The 17,098-nt window shown below is 37.2% G+C and overlaps 1 protein-coding gene across 4 annotated transcripts in view; it reads left to right on the top strand.

Annotated features, from left to right (window-relative positions):
• GOSR1 (golgi SNAP receptor complex member 1) overlaps window positions 1-17,098 on the top strand; it is a 62,808-nt gene that overhangs the window by 32,545 nt on the left and 13,165 nt on the right. For all 4 annotated transcript variants that reach the window (XM_012555526.2, XM_023731180.1, XM_004376174.2 and 1 more), the window contains one exon: window positions 12,905-12,934. In XM_012555526.2, coding sequence (XP_012410980.1) covers window positions 12,905-12,934 — 30 coding nt within the window. The remainder of the gene's footprint in view (window positions 1-12,904; window positions 12,935-17,098) is intronic.

Here is a 17,098-nt window from a genome sequence, read left to right as displayed (position 1 = left end):
CAACCCTGATTGATATTTTATTGATCTAACCAGTGTCTGTTACTTATTTATTCAGTCATTTATCAAGCATTTAATGAGTGTCTCCTGTGTGCTAGGTACTGTACTAGACTCTGGGGAATCAGAGATGAATCAGATGCAGTTCCTACCCTACCTATGGGAACTCATTCTGGTTAGAGTAATAGTAAACAAATAATTATGATATACTGTGAGGTATTGTATAAAAGAAATAACTAAATGAGATAATGGTGTGTGTGAAAAAATGTTACAAATTTCAGATATACCCCCTCCCCAGTGCATAGCACAATGCCTGACATATGCTTATTGTATGCTTCTTGAATGAATTGATGAAGAGCAAGGAGCTGTGAGAGCATAGTGTTATAGTATAAAGAGGATTTACTACTGCCTAGATTTACAGGTGTGATGGGGGAGGCTTCACAGAGGAGATGACTTTTGAGGTGGACTTTGAAATATAAATAGTTTACTAGGCTTAGAATCAGGACAGGGGATTCCAGAGAGAGAAGAGGGATATGAGGCATTGAAGTGCCTTGATTTAGATCAAACATGTATCTGTAGGCTTATACAGTTTACAAGATGCTTTTGTTTACATTATCTCTTTTGATCCCCGTGACTACCCCATGAGGTAAGTTCATACAGCCAAATGTCTTGACTAGAACCCAGATTCTAGAGTGTAAGAGAGAACAGCTAACCAATTCTTTATAGTTTCATGAACGTCATGATTGATAATGTTGTTGAATTTCTACAGTTATCTTTGCAAAGCATTGTTTCCTGAGTTGTAAGTATGTAAAAAAGAAACATATAATAAGGATAGTTTCATTTTTATGTAGGTAGAGCAGAGTAGCTTGTATTGATATATAAGTTATTTTATTAGAGATTTCAGAAACAAAAAAATGAATCCTTAATATTTTATAGACTCTTTACGATTCAAGTAGTTTTCAGGATCTTCAGTCCTTTTAAACCATGTATCTAAAGAAGAGCAAATGGAAACTGTGATCCCCACATTATCTCTTCAGCTGTTTCTGTTATAGTTGAGCAAATTTGTCAACATTTTGATTTTTTTCTGCACCAAAATGTTTAGATAAAATACTTCAAGGAAAAAAATACAACAAAAACGTCTTTCTCATTTATAGTTGACTTCCTGTTGTATGTTTTTATGTTGAGTGTCGCTATTATAATAAATAATTGATGCCATAGGAATCCATTTGTCAGTGCAGGTTGATTCCGTTGCAAAAGGAAATTAATTACAGGGAAAACAGGCAAGTTGAAAATAGAATCTTGCAAAGCACAAGCCCTACTCTTGTCTGCTCTTGAATTATGAGTCAGTTGTCTGGGTATACCTTAATTCTCAAATCACCCTCTTAAATCATTAATTATTTGATTTTTTATAGTTTGAAAGAAACAAACTCAGTTGAAGTTATGGATTTTTAGATCTAAGAAATGAAAGAGACCTCAAGAGATTTTTAAATGATCCTACTCCAATTTCTGGTGGCACAGTGGTTAAGAGATCAGCTGCTAACCAAAAGGTCGACAGTTTGAATCCACCGATCGCTCCTTGGAAACCCTAGGGGGCAGTTCTACTCTGTCCTGTAGGTTCGCTATGAGTCAGAATCGACTGGACAGCAATGGGTTTGGTTTGTTTGTTTGTTTGTTTTTACTCTAATTTCTGAAGCCATGGTGGTGTGGTGGTTAAGAGCTCAGCTGCTAACTAAAAAGGTTGGCAGTTCGAATCTACCAGCCACTCCTCAGAAACCCTATGGGGCAGTTCTTCTCTACCCTATATGGTCGCTATAAGTTGGAAATGACTCAACAGCAACAGGTTTTGGGTTTTTTACTCCAATTTCTAGGCTAAGCAGATAATTTTCATCCTCTTCGTTTTATGGGTAAGGAATCTGAGGATGTGTGAGGAAAAAGTAACTTTCCAAGATCTCATTGCTAATAATTTAGCCTTTATTTTTCTCTCCTTTACCTGGGTAGAATTCTGAGTCTGTCAGGTTCTTAACTTTTTGTCCCCAGATAACTCTGTGTGATTATAAAACAAAATGTCTGTGTTAAGCCATGAAAAAAGCAAGTAAAGATATTCCTTGATCTACCCAGAATGGAAAGGAGCCCTGATGGCACAAACAGTTAAGCACTCAGCTGCTAAACGACAAGTTGATGGGAGAAAGACCAGGTGATCTGCTTCTGTAAATTTAACAGGCAAGAAAACCCTATGGGCCAGTTTTACTTTGTCATATGGGGCTGCTGTGAATTGGAATCGACTCCACGGTACCCAACAATAACAACCCAGACTGGAAGGAAACATGCCATGACATTATTGTTAATGGAGAGGTTACAGATGATTTCTATTTTCATCTTCATTTTCCTGTACTTTCCAAATGTTATCTGTAAAAATCTATTAGCACTAAAATAGTTAACATGTTTTGAGAGATACTTGCGTAGAAGTAAGTAGGATATATGCTTTGCAGGTCTCTCTGCTTAACTATGGAAAGTGAAAACAACAGGCCTTGATGCAGTGCTCTTCTGGTGGGTTGGTGAGAACCACCAATTATTGTGGTTTACAAAGGGGCTGATGTTTAAAATTCTTTATTTATTGTTTATTTGCTTACTTTTGTTTATTATTTACTGATTCACATTATCTTTTAAAAAGAGTGTTCTGATTAGGTGTTATCTAAGTGATTTTGCCAAATTCTTACATTTTATTGGTTTAAACTGCTTTAAAATACACGCATGAAATCACATCTTTATTCCTGAATGTTTTGCCATTTATAGTGTGTGTTGGAGGAAATTATTTTTTTTGAAACAGAGAATTATTATTTAAATATAGCTTTTGTGATTCCTCAGCACAAGAATTGGTGATGAAATTTAGCTCATTTCCAGCTAGTTTAAATTGATCTTGAGAAAAACAGAAACTCGTTGCTTAGTTACAGGCCCTAGATGACTTTAGGAGCCCTGGTAGAGGAGTGGTTAAAGCCCTCGGCTGCTAACCGAAAGGTCAGCAGATCAAACCCACCGATCACACCGCAGGAGAAAGATGTGGCAGTCTGCTTTCGTCGAGATTTATAGTCTTGAGTCCAGCACAGCTAGGTGGTGCCTGGCTACCACCACTGATTGCTTTGACAGGGATCACAATAGAGGGTTCTGGACAGAGCTGGAAAAAAATGTAGAACAAAATTCAAACTCTCAAAAAAAGGGCAGACTTACTGGTCTGACAGAGACTGGAGAAACTCTAAGAGTATGGCCCCCGGACACCCTTTAACTCAGTCCTGAAGTCACTCCTGAGGTTCACTCTTCAGTCAAAGATCAGACAGGCCCATAAAACAAAATGAGACTAAATGCGCACACCAGCCCAGGGGCAAGAATGAGAAGGCAGGAGGGGACAGGAAAGCTGGTAATGGGGAACCCAAGGTCCAGAAGAGGAGAGTGTTGACACATTGTGTGGTTGACAACCAGTGTCACAAAACAATATGTGTACTGTTTAATGAGAAACTAATTTGCTCTGTAAAGCTTTATCTAAAGGACAATTGTTTTAAAAAAAGTTATTGATAAACTAAAAAAAAAAATTACAGTCTTAGAAACCCTATGGGGCAGTTCTGCACTGTCGTATAGGGTCACTGTGAGTTGGAATCGACTGGATGGCATCGGGTTGTCGGGATTTAGATGACTTTATGGAATGCCTCTAGGCTGTTATGAAATACTTTTTTAAGAAGGATAATTCCACTTGATTGTATGTTTTATACCCTAAAGGAAAGCAATTTTAAATTTAATTTTTACTAGATTATGCCATCTGTTGCTGAGTTTTACTAATACTGTCCAGGGTGCTTTTAATAAGTGGTGCTAATCCATTGGAGGACTTGGCCAAATGAGTAAAGACTTGGAGACTTTGGGCATTTTCAGAAGAAATTAAAAAAATCACTAGCCTTGCTCTATTTATGCCACTATATAAACTAAAGATGATGGGGGTGAGGAGAGGGGAGTTGGATGGAATACCTACGTTTAACTTACTATAACTCTGTAGTGTTCAAATGCATGACTAAACTAGTGTCAGCATTTTCTTCCTATAAAATGAAGATCCATCTGTGAGTATGACTCCAGTGTATTCATGTATGTTGTATTTTGAAATAAGCCTTACAGTACTTATATTACAGTACTGAAAGGCTTAGAATTTATAGTAAAAGAAAGATGATTAATGCTTAAGATCACTTAAAGGGAGAGAAGTTCCTTCCTAGGTAGCGTAGGATATTTGGGATTACAGCTTGGGTTTTCTCTTTAAGTAAGTTTTCTTTTTTAAGATTATTAGGTTGGTTTCTTATTCAGGTGAATCCAGCTGTGTTTTTTTCTTTGTCTGCAGTTCAGATGTAGTAGAATGATCATAATATAAGGATAAGTTGTTAAATTCCAACGTATAGTGACCTGTTTATTTAAATGAAAATGTATCCCTTTAAGAAAACCTAATGTAAGAAAATCTAATTTTACCCCAGATTCTCTGTTAGCCCAAAACTAAAACCATTCCCAAGGCCAACTCTTCAGACAAAGATTAGAGTGGACTATGGGATATTAAATGATACTCGTGAAGAGTGTGCTTCTTAGCTCAAGTAAATACATGAGACTAAATGGGCAACTCCTGTCCAGAGGCAGGATGAGAAGTCAGAGTGTCAGGAGCTGATTGAATGGACATGGGAAATCCGGGGTGGAAAGGAGGAGTGCTGTCACAGTATAGAGAGGGCAACTAGGATCACATAACAATGTGTGTATAAATTCTTGTATGAGAGACTAAATTGAGTTGTAAACTTTCACTTAAAGCACAATAAAAAAAGAACGAAAGAAAATCTAATTTTATATAAAAAATAAATGGAGGCATGAATATCTGCTTTATAAGATTTTTAATTTGATTTGTATAAGTAGAAGATGATCTTCTTACATTAAAAATATGATTTAAATTGACCAAAACAGCATTTTCAGAAAGCATACCTTTTAAGGAAAGTACTCGTCATAAAACAAGGGTTATATGGGTGTGCCACAAACAACATCAAATAATTTCCTTAATATGTAATGAAATAGAAAGTTATTTCTTATAGTCATTTCAGCCCCACTTCTTCAGGAACATTGTCTTTGAATATAAAATATAATTGAGTTTATTTTCTAACTGAAGTCTAATGGCTAGACTATTAGCTAGTTACTGAATTTTAGCTCTGACCTCTGGTTGAGAACAGATACTAGAGAAATGCTATTATATCTTCAGATCTTATAGAAAGATCCATGAAATGAAGTAAAGTGTATCTTGCTGACTTTCTGATGATTTATGTGAAATGCTTGTCTTTGTATTTTTACATTTCTTTCTAGACAGATTCATTGAGCTTAGTTAAGTAGAAATGTGTTATCTACAGAATAGTTTTTCTCTTTTTTTAAATAGTACTGCTTCTCAATTGTATACCACTCAGGTATGTCTTTATATTCAGTCTAACTTGGAACTGGGTTGATGTTGTTTGGTGCATAGGTCCACACTTTGGTTTTATATTTTTAACTTTTTACTTTAAGATAATTGTAGATCTGCATGCAGTTTTAAGAAATACAGAGATTCCATGTATTACTTACCCAATTTCCCCCTAGTGGTAACATTGTGCAAAATTATAGTACAAGATCACAATCAGGATATTTGACATTAATACAGTCAAGGTACAGAACATTTCCATCACCACAAAGATACCTCATGTTGCCCTTTTATAGCTATCCCGTTTCCTGCTCATCCTCCAGCCCTCATAAGCCCCTGGCAACCACTGATTTGTTCTCCATTTCTATAATTTTGTCATTTTGAAAATGTTATATATGTAGAATCATACAGCATGTAACCTTTTGAGTTTACCTTTTTTTACTCAGTGTAATTCTCTGGAGAGTCATTCAGGTTGTTGGTGTATGAATAGCGCATTCCTTTTTATTGCTGAGTAGTATTCCGTGTATGGATATACCATAATTTGTTTAAATATTCAACCATTGAAGGACCTCTGGTAATTTCCAGTTTGGGCTATTCTGAATAAAGCTGCTTACAAACATTAGTGTACAGGGTTTTGTGTAAACATAAGTTTCCATTTCTCTGGAATAAATGCCCATGAGTGCAGTTGCTGTATCATGTGGTAGTTGCATGTTTCTTTTTTTCTTTTTTTTAAGAAATAGCCAGATTGCTTTACATGCCGGCTCTACCATTTTACATCCCCACCAGCTATGTATGAGTGATCCAATTTTCCACATCCTCACCAGCATTTTGTGTTGTCACTATTTTTTATTTTAGCCATTCTGTTAAGTATGTAGGAAAATCTCATTGTGGTTTTAATTTGCATTTCCCTAACGGCCAATGATGTTGAACATCTTTTCATATGCTTATTTGCCATCTGTATATCCTCTGGTGAACTGTCTCTGTATATCTTTTGCCCCTGTTCTAACTGGAATATTTACTTTTTTATTGTAGAGTTTTGGGAGTTCTTCATATATATTCTTTATGCTATAGATGCTAGTCCTTTGCCAGATATGTGGTTTGAAAATATTTTCTCCCAGGCTGATGCTTGTTTTTCCATCCTTTTGACAGGGTCTTTCACAAAGCAAAAGTTTTTAATTTTGATGAAATTCAATTTATCAGTTTTTCCTTTTACAGATCATGTTTTTGGTATCAAGTCTAAGAACTCTATCTAGCCCTACATGTCAAAGACTTTCTTTTATGTCTTATTTCTAAAAGTTTTATAGTTTTACTTCTACATCTAAGTCCATGATCCATTTTGAGTTAATTTTTGTATAAGGTTTGAGATTTAGTTTGAGGTTCATTTTTTTGCTTATGGGTGTACAGTTGCTCCAGCACCGTTTGTTGAAAAGACTTTCCTCCATTGAACTGCTTTTGCACCTTTGTCAAAAATCATTTGGGCATATTTGTTTGGGTCGATTTTTGGGTTCCCAGTTGTATTCCATTGATCTGTGTCTATCCCTCTGCCAATACTACTCTTTTTTTTTTCCTAGTTTCTCATACAAAACTGTATACACACACTGCTATGTGACCCTAGTTGCATTCCCCATACTGTGACAGCACACTCCTCCTTTCCATCCCGGATTTCCCATGTCCATTCAACCAGCTACTGTCCCTTTCTGCCTTCTCATCTCCCCTCCAGACAGGAGCTGCCCATTTAGACTCATGTATTTACTTGAGCTAAGAAACACACTCTTCACCAGTATCATTTTATGTCCCATAGTGCAGTCTAATCTTTGTCTGAAGAGTTGGCCTCGGGAATGGTTTTACTTTTAACAGAGAGTCCGGGGGCCATGTCTTCTGGGGTCCCTCCAGTCTCAGTCAGACCATTAAGTCTGGTCTTTTTACTAGAACTTGAGTTCTGCACCCCACTTTTCTCCTGCTCTGTCAGGGATTCTCTGTTGTGTTCCCTGTCAGGGTGGTAATTGGTAGTAGCCAGACACCATCTAGTTCTTCTGGTCTCAGGCTGATGGAGTCTTTGGTTTATGTGGACCTTTTATCTCTTGGGCTACTATTTTCCTTGTGTCTTTGGTGTTCTTCATTCTCCTTTGCTGCAGGTGGGTTGGGACCAATTGATGCATTTTAGATGGCCGCTCGCTAGCTTTTAAGACCCCAGACACCACTCACCAAAGTGAGATGCAGAACATTTTCTTAGTAAACTTTGTTATGCCAGTTGACCTAGATGTCCCTTGAAACCATGTTCCCCAGACTCTGCCCCTGCTACTCTGTCCCTCAAAGTGTTTGGTTGTATTCAGGAAACTACTTAGCTTTTGATTTAGTCCAGTTGTGCTGACTTCCCTGTAGCGTGTGTTGTCCTTCCCTTCACCTAAAATAATTCTTGTCTCTTATCTAGTTAGTGAATACCCCTCTCCCTGCCAGTACCACACAGTCTTGATTACCATAGCTATCTATATAATAAGTTGTTAAGTTGGATAAACTGATTCCTCTCGTTTACTCTTCTTTTTTCAAAATTAGTTTAGCTGTTCAGATTTCTTTGACTTTACATATAAATTTTAGAATAATCTTTCTAAATCTAAGAACTGCATTAGACCTGTGTATCAAAATAGAGAATTAAGGGAGTTATTGCTGATGGAGCACTGAGTTTCAGTTTACGGTGATAGAAAAATTGTACTGATTAAGGTTAGGGTTGCACAACCAATTTATGTAATTGCTGTCATTAAGTTGTACACTTGTAAAAAGTTGAATTGGCAAAAGTTGTGTGATAGATACATTTACATCAATGACAGAAAAAAAAAGAAAAGAGTAGCTGCTGAGGCTGCTTATGTACAACCAAATACCTCATGGGATTTGTTTCCTTGGTTTGGAGGTTTAGGGTCATGGTTTCATGGGACATCCCAGTTAATTGGCCTGGTATCATGTTTAGTGTTTCTGCTGTACCTCCTTGTTCATTGTGTAGTACCTGGGGTCTTAAAAGCTTCCAAGTGTCCATCCAGGGCACAACAATTGATCTTCATTTACCTGCAGCAACAGAGGAAGAGAGTCAGGAATAGGAGGAGGAATTGCAGTGTGTGGCTAATTGCCTCCATGAACAACTGCCCCCTTTGCCATGAGGCCAGAGAACTGGATGGTGCCCACCTACCATTATTGAACATTTTTGTTCAAAGATTCTATGGAAGAATCCTGATCAAAGGGAGGGGAAGATGTAGAACAGAATTTCAAAATTTGAAGGAATCTCATGCTTTCTGGAGCCATGAGGCTGGATAAATCCCTGAAGCTATTGCCCTGAGATATTCTTTAAACCTTAACCCAAAAATATCCCCGGAAGTCTTTGTAAAACCAAACAGTGGTTTAGCTTACCTAGTAAAGAATGTCTGCCTTGGGCACTGTGCTATTTCTGGACCTGTCTGTATGGGATCAAATTGACAACAGCAACTCCAAAGATTAGTTAGGCAGCTTAGGGGTCATTGAGTTTACGTTAACTGGTAGGAACAATTCAGAAAAGAACGGTGAGGGGGACCTCATACCATCAAGAAAGCAGTGCCAGGAGCAGAGCGGGTCCTTTGGACCAGGGTCCCTGTGCAAAGAAGCCCCTAGTCCAGGGGAACACTGATGAGAAGGCTGACAGAGAGAGAAAGACTTCCCCTGGAGCTGATGCCCTGAATTTGGACTTAGCCTTTGACTGTGAGGAAATAAATTTCTCTTCGTTAAAACCATCCACTTCTGGTATTTCTGTTATGGCAGCACTAGATGACTAAGACAATACCATTCTCTTAAAACGGACAGGTGAAATCAAAACATTTAACAGAACTGAAGCAAAACTCACCCATCCAAAAGAATGCCCAGTTTGAGAAATGTGCTGGTTTGTTTTTCCTGTCTCCTCACCCCCACCCCCATAAGTAGAGCAGCTTCAAGCTCACATAAGGTGGTAATAAAAGCTTACTCCCTTGTAAAGAATATGGCATAGTGATTAAGATCCTGCTTCTACCACTTACTAGCTGTTGATTATCTTCTCCAGGGAAAAATGTGTATCTGCTTTCCATCTTATAGTCTCTCTCTGAAAGATTTGATCAATACCGGTCTTCAAATACTTTAACAGGTTGCTATGAGGATGAACTGAGGTAGCATGTGTGAATTACATGAACCATGAACCTTTAGCTGTTACTGTCTATCATACTTAATAAAAAGAAAAAGAAAAGAAAAGAAAAGAAGGGTGAGAATGGTCGTACAATTCAAAGAATCTAATCAATGTCACTGAATTTTACATGTAGAAATTGTTGAATTGGTGTATGTTCTGTGTATATTCTCAGCAACAACAAAAATAAAACAAATTTTAAAGCGTTAGAGAGTTGACATCTCTATTATGTTGACTCTTCTAATTCATGAGCATGGTATGTCTCTCAATTTATTTATACCTTCTTTGATTTCTTTCATCAGTATTTTGTAATTTGCAGCACGTAAGCCCTATGCAGGTTTTGTTAGATTTACATCTAAATATTTCACTTTAAAAAATAATTGTAAATGGTTTTGTATTTTTAATTTTTGGTGGATTACATTGAATGATTTTCAGATATTGAACCAGCCTTGTATCCCTGGTTCCTACTTAACTGTGGTATATAATTCTTTTTCGGTATTGCTGAATTCCATTTTAAGTTTTTGGAAATCAGGGGAATTGAGTTAATTTTAATTATCCGAGAACCTTTTAGGGAGACTTTTAGCTGGTAATTATGATGAAAATTAAATGATAACTGTGGAAAGTAGAGGAGTTACTAAATCTGAGAAACACTAAAGAAATTGTAGGATCATTCATGCATTCATTCTTTAGAGTGAAAGAGGTCAAGGAACTGAGTCTAGAGTATGGATAGTCTGTCCTCTATAGTTATATAAATTGTCTAGGATGATGATAAAATTTGGAGTGAAGAAGACAACTGAAAACCAGACCCTCCAGTGACCCACAGGTTGCTAGATGAAAGGAAGAAGAAGGGTAGAGACATGGAATGAACCTCAGAGAATAGATTTTTGCTAGAATAGGGACAAGTCTAGAAGTGGCAGGGAAAAACTAGAACTGAATGTGGAGAAAGAAGAGGGGACAAGAGCTATCTGTCATTTGTTGAGACGGTAAGAGCCAGATCTCTGAAGTCAGGCTACTTGAGTTTGAATACTAGCTCTGCCGCTAGTTGTGTGACTCTTGAGCCCTGGTGGTGCAGTGGTTAAGAGCTCAGCTGCTAACAAAAAGGTCGGCAGTTCGAATCCACCAGCTGCTCCTTGGAAACTATGGGGCAGTTCTACCCTGTCCTACAGGATTGCTGTGAGTCGGAATCAACTCCACGGCACGGGTTTGGTTTTTTTTTTAAGGCAAGTTACTCATTCTCTAGGCCTCAATTTCCTTATCTGCAAATAAAGATAATGATAAATTAATCTCAGAATTGTTGTGAGGATGAAATTTAAACAACTAAGGTATTTAGAACAGTAGTAGGATCATAATAAGCTCTCAATAAGTATTAGCGATCATTATTTTTAACAAAAGGAGGAAATGAATAGATTGTCTAGTCTTGTACTCAATTTAGAAGTTTATTTAATTGATGATTTTATCTTTATTAAGGCTGTTACCCCAAAACTAGTTTGTCAAGCTTGGCAATAGAATAATTTATTTTCATATTATACTGTCTGGATTTTTAAATATCTTCGTTCTATGCCATTTGATCTACTAAGAGGCCCTGGTGAGGACAGTCTACCAAACAATTGTGTTGAACGAGGAAGTATTAACCCAGGTGTAGTTAACCAAAGGAGCCCTGATGGCGCAGTGGTTAAGCGCTTGGCTGCTAACTGAAATGTAGGATAAAAACAAACAAACAAAAAAAACCCCTCACCATCAAGTAGATTCCAACTCATAGCAACCCTATAGGACCGAGTAGAACTGCCCCATAGGGTTTCCAAGCAACAGCTGGTAGATTCAAACTGCTGACTTTTTGGTTAGCAGCCTAAGCTCTTAAGATTGTGCCGCCAGGGCTCCTCGTGGGAGAAAAAGACTGGCAGTCTGCTGCCGTAAAGATTATAGCCAAGAAAACCCTGTAGGGCAGTTCTACTCTGTTCTGTAGAATTGACTCAACAGCACCTAACAACAACATAGTTAACCACTCTTTCTTTTGTGACCTGTGACCACTCTACCAAGACGCCTGTTGGCATATGTGTTGCCCGTCTCCATCGTGAGATCTGTGGACGTTAATGCCTTATCTTTGTCCATACGTATTTGTTAACAGAATAACTGCATACTTAATAATCAGTAAATTTCACCAGAACAGTGGGTTTATCAGGGAATTTATTTCAACTTTATGTTCAGATTTAGAATCAGCCTGTAATAATTAATAAACTACTGTAATTAGAGCAAAAATCACCTGGTGCTTACTATGTGCCAGGTACTATTCTAATCACTATAGATACAAACTTTTTTAATCCTCTTCACAGGTAAGTATTATTATCATTGCCATTTTACACATGAGAAAACTAAGGCAGCATAGTAACTTGCCTAACATCAGATAGTTGTAAGTTTTTTAAATTCTTAATCACAAGACTTATGTAAAGTATTTATGACATTTTAAAAGCTCATCTTTGTTCCCTAATTTATATAATAACTTAGATTCCCTCGTTTACCACTTTATAATGAAACACAATTTATTGGTTTATAGAATGAATTTAGAAATTCTTTTGGAAGGAAGTAGTTAGGAAAAAAAAAGTGTTTATTTAAGTGCTTACTGTATACTTTGTATGATGCCAAATACAGAGGTTTGCACATTTATTTTTCTACTTAATGCTGTAAAGCTGCCTCTTTAGCTACCTATAAATTTGCCCCAGAATGGCTTTTGTTTGTTTACTTCCAGTGTGTGTTACATAAAGACAAACACTTTGCAGATCAAGGGTACATTTGTTGTCATTCAGATTCTTGAATTCTTAAGTGTGGTAGGCAGAGATATGGTTTAGCTTCCGAAAAAACCGTGGGAAGGAGCTTCGAGGTATAAATAATTCCTTCTTATAGGTATCAGAAGTGTATTATCTGTCCTGTCTCAACAACTTAGTTGTAGTTCTTAGGTTTTGAATAGATGATGGTGACAACTCTGAGCTATCTAAATTAGAGATTTCATTTCTTTATGCCGTCATTAAAGCTGTTCTGACTTTAATCATCAAGTATCTCTGTGGGAAAAAGATTAAAGTAACAAATAAAAATAAGACAAAAAATTACATATGAATAAATTAAGTTTATTTCAGAATCCAGAATTTTGTTTAGATGTTTTTGAAAGTTTGGGTTTTCTGTGTACATAAATGGCTAAAAAGTTTTTAAAAAAAAATTGTATCTATAAATGTAGAAAAATTAAATACAAGTTTTGAATGTGTATAATCCAGAATGTATTTTCTCTTTATTTGCAGCTCAGATCGTCTAATAGAAGAGACAATAAGGTAGGAATAATTTTTTACTTTATTGTTTGCACATAAATTTAGTGAGCCAATTAGGTTAACCCTATAACTAGGGTTAAAGTCAATTTCCAGTTAACTCATACTTAACGTTTTCAGCCTCAAACTCTTTATTCTCACTTTTTGATGGAAAATACTCTTATATGTGTGATTTGGTTAATATCTTATACTATTTATACAGACTTGGTTTCTGTCGCAGCAGCTATACAAAATCCGCTGCAGTTGTATTTAGTATTATCTATAATGATGAAGCAGTTTGTTTTCTTGCTTAAAATAAGAAGCGTTTATTTTTTGGTTTGAACTGCTTAATTCTCTAGGTTTGATAAGTTTTTAAATACCTATTTTATGGCAGTAAAAAAGTAAGTTAAATTCTATGCTTTAGATAGTATGTAATGTGTTATTTTTCAGGAAAGATAGAATGAAGTACTTGGAGGCAGTTTAGTGAACAACAAACATTTATGTTCTTACCGTAGGCCTCTGTACTGTGCCAAACTGCTTTGCATGTGTTATTTTATGTAATCTTCTCAGTTATCTAGGCGATAGGCATTAATCATTATTCATATCTCCAAAAAAGAAATTCAGATAAATAATTTTCCCAGGGTAACATGATTAATAAATAGTATTGATGATTCAGATTCTCAAACCCAAGGCTGTCTAACCCTATGACTGGAGTTCTCTCTAAACCATTCATTTATTTACCAGCTTGTGGAAGGAGTACAGAGCCCTGGGCCACAGTGGTTAACAGCTCAGCTGCTAACTAAAATGGTTGGCGGTTCAAATCCACCAGCCACTTCTTGAAAACCCTATGGGGCAGTTCTACTCTATCCTATAGGGTCACTGTGAGTCAAAATCAACTCAGCGGCAACAGGAAAGAGTGCAAGCTTTGTGGTTTGAAACTTGGCTGTGCTACTTACTAGGTCTCTGTTCTTGGATAAGTTTCTCTAACCTTTGGAGCGTTCATTTTCTTATCTGTTTAAAAATACAGGATTGATAATAATATGTACCCTGTAAGATTGCTGTGAAGATTTAAAAAAATATGAGTAAAATGCCTGGCTGATAGTAGGTAATCTGTAAATGGTAGCTGTACTATTAATACTACTTTTTTACTTCTTACTTAAACATAATTTCGGACTTCAGAAAAGTTGCAAAGAGTGTTGTTAGGTGCCGTTGAGTCGATTCTGACCCATAGCGACCCTGTATACAACAGAATGGAACACTGCCTGGTCCTGCGCCATCCTCACAATTGTTGCTATGTTTGAGACCATTGTTGAAGCCACTGTTTCAGCCATCTTGTTGAGGGTCTTCCTCTTTTTCACTGATCCTGTAATTTACCAAGTATGATATCTTTCTCCAGGGACTGGAGAAAGTGTGTTCAAACTATGCAAGATGAAGTCTTGCCATCCTTGCTTTTAAGGAGCATTCTGGTTGTACTTCTTCCAAGACAGAGTTGTTCATTCTTCTGGCAGTCCATTTAATATTCTTTGCCAATACTATAATTCAAAGGCATCAATTCCTCTTTGGTCTTTCTTATTCGTTGTCCAGCTTTCACATGCATATGAGGTGATTGAAAATACCATGACTTGGGTCAGGCACACCTTAGTCCTCAAAGTGACATCTTTGCTTTTTAACACTTGAAAGAGGTCTTTTGCAGCAGATTTGCCCAGTGCAATGTATCATTTGGTTTCTTGACTGCTGCTTCCGTAGGAGTTGATTGTGGATCCATGTAAAATGAAATCCTTTACAACTTCAGTCTTTTCTCCGTTTATCATGATGTTGCTTATTGGTCCAGTTGTGAGGATTTTTATTTTCTTTATGTTGAGGTGTAATCCATACTGAAGGCTGTAGTCTTTGCTCTTCATCAGTAAGTGCTTCAAGAATAGCACAAAGAATTGCAAAGAATAGCAGAAAGAATTCTCATATACCCTTTACCCAGATTCCCTGAATGTTAACATTTTGCCACGTTTGCTTTTTCACGTTTGTTTTTCTAAACTACTTGAAAGTAAGTTGCAGACATGATGCCCTTTTACCTCTAAATATTTCAGTGTTCATTTCCTAAGTATTTATGTCCGTAGGGACTCATGGATTCTTATTTTATTTATAATATGTTCCTCTCATTTATTTAATAATAATCTTAACACATTATAATCTTTTGTAATAATATGCAGTTACAATGTACTGGAATTTTGTTTGCATTGCATGTTTTTGAGTCCTCCATCTGAACAAAGTTTTCACAGAATTGCCTGATTGTTGACTAAAATATCTCCCTTGTGATTTGCTTCCCTTTCATCAGCACATGAGGCCTGAATCACTTGTTACTAGGGCTTCTTAAAGTTTCCTTGTAACCCTTTTCCTTTCTTTCTTCCTTTTATTTCCCTCTCCTTTCTGTCTGATCTTCTAGGGCCTGGCTGCCTTAATTAAGCTTTTCAGTTCAGACCTGGCCTATTTAAGCGCTGGTAATATGGGTATAAGGAGCCCTGGTGGCACAGTGGTTACACACTCAGCTGTTAACTGAAGGTTGCCCATTCGAACCCACCAGCTGCTCTGCAGGAGAAAGATGTGGCAGTCTGCTTCCACCAAGGTTTACAGCCTTGGAAACCCTATGGGGCAGTTCTGCTCTGTCCTGTAGGGTTACTATGAGTCAGAGTCAACTCGACAGCAGTGAGGTTGGTTTTTCTTTTTTTCTTCCCCTGGTTTAATATGGGCAGAAAAATTTTGAGTACCTCATAAAAAATTTTTAAAAACAACCTCATTGCCGTGAAGTCAATTCTGACTTGTAGCGACCCTTTGGGACAGAGTAGAACTGCCACATAGGGTTTCCAAGGAGTGGCTGGTGGATTCGAACTGTTGACCTTTTGATTAGCAGCCACAGCTCTTAACCACTGTGCCAGCAGGGCTCCTGGGTGCCTCATAGGATAGGAAAATTTGAAGATCATTGAATCACTGCTACTATTATTTTGCTGCTTGTGAAAATGGCTTAGGGGGAGGTGTCTGACATCTGCCAACCCCACAAGGGGGAATGAGAACCAAGATCGACAGCACAAGGCTGACTCCCATGAGGTGGAGGCCAGACAAGCCTCCTTTCTCTGCCATCTTTACTAATTCTGACACCAACCATACCTCCCACAGCACTCTCTACTGGGTTTGATAATTCATTGCGGTGGCCAGACAGAACTCACAGACCATACTCACAATTATGGGGTTTAGTAGGGAAGGAACAGTTAAACACTTCCGGCTCAGAAATACTCAGGATACAGTTTTTCTATCGGATAGCCTCTTCCTGGCCCTCAGTCTCTACCCAGAGGTATTCAGCTTTCTTTGTGGGCTGGGAAGCCCACACACGTGCTGTCACCTGCTGCTCCTGCTACTGGGTCTCTGCTGCTGGTCTCTCCTTCTTGGTGGTGGTTAGCTCTTCCTCTCTACTCTGGAATTGGCTCTCTTTTAAGGCAAAACTGACCAAACCTCTTGGTAGGCTGTAATTACCCTATCATGCAGTCACCTGGCTAGGAGTTACAAGACAATGGCTAGAAAGGCCACACAAAAGTAATCAATCACACCGCACTACTTAAAAAGCAAAAAACAATTTGAAGGTCTTTTATTTCAGTATTTCCCTTTGTTTCAACTGAAATTTCATTGAGTATAAAGCTACTTATAATTACTTCCATAAGTAAATCTAAAATTTAAATGTCAAATAATAGTTTTGCGTATTCCATATGTAAAGAGTTATCCTTTTGGAGCAGCATTTTAGTATGTACACAGCTGAATTTAGACTTTAGCATTGATTTATTGGGAATAACTAATATTTTTAATATTTATAAATTTATTCTCAAACTCTAAATGTATCATCTGTTGTTTGAAAAATAAGTGATTGAGTTTAGTTCATAAAATAGGTAAGAAAGTTGAAGTGCCAGTAAGCACATCAATGATTTATCACCTTAAAAGCGTTATATATTATTTGGAACTTATGTTTTGCCTCTGAGTATTTGACCCTTGAAGTAACAACAGCCTTGTTTGACTCAGCTTGACTCCAAATGATGGAATGAGATGGGAAAGTATATCTAGATATACTTTATGTGGTACTGGAAATCATGCATACTCAACAAGATAATAACATAATGTATGATGATAATATCCATTCTCCAAGGAATACAA

The sequence above is a fragment of the Trichechus manatus genome, unplaced genomic scaffold (genome assembly GCF_000243295.1).
Source record: "Trichechus manatus latirostris isolate Lorelei unplaced genomic scaffold, TriManLat1.0 scaffold00040, whole genome shotgun sequence".
Taxonomy (NCBI): domain Eukaryota; kingdom Metazoa; phylum Chordata; class Mammalia; order Sirenia; family Trichechidae; genus Trichechus; species Trichechus manatus.
Note: the sequence above shows the minus strand (reverse complement) of the source record. Positions and strands in the feature narration are given on the sequence as shown.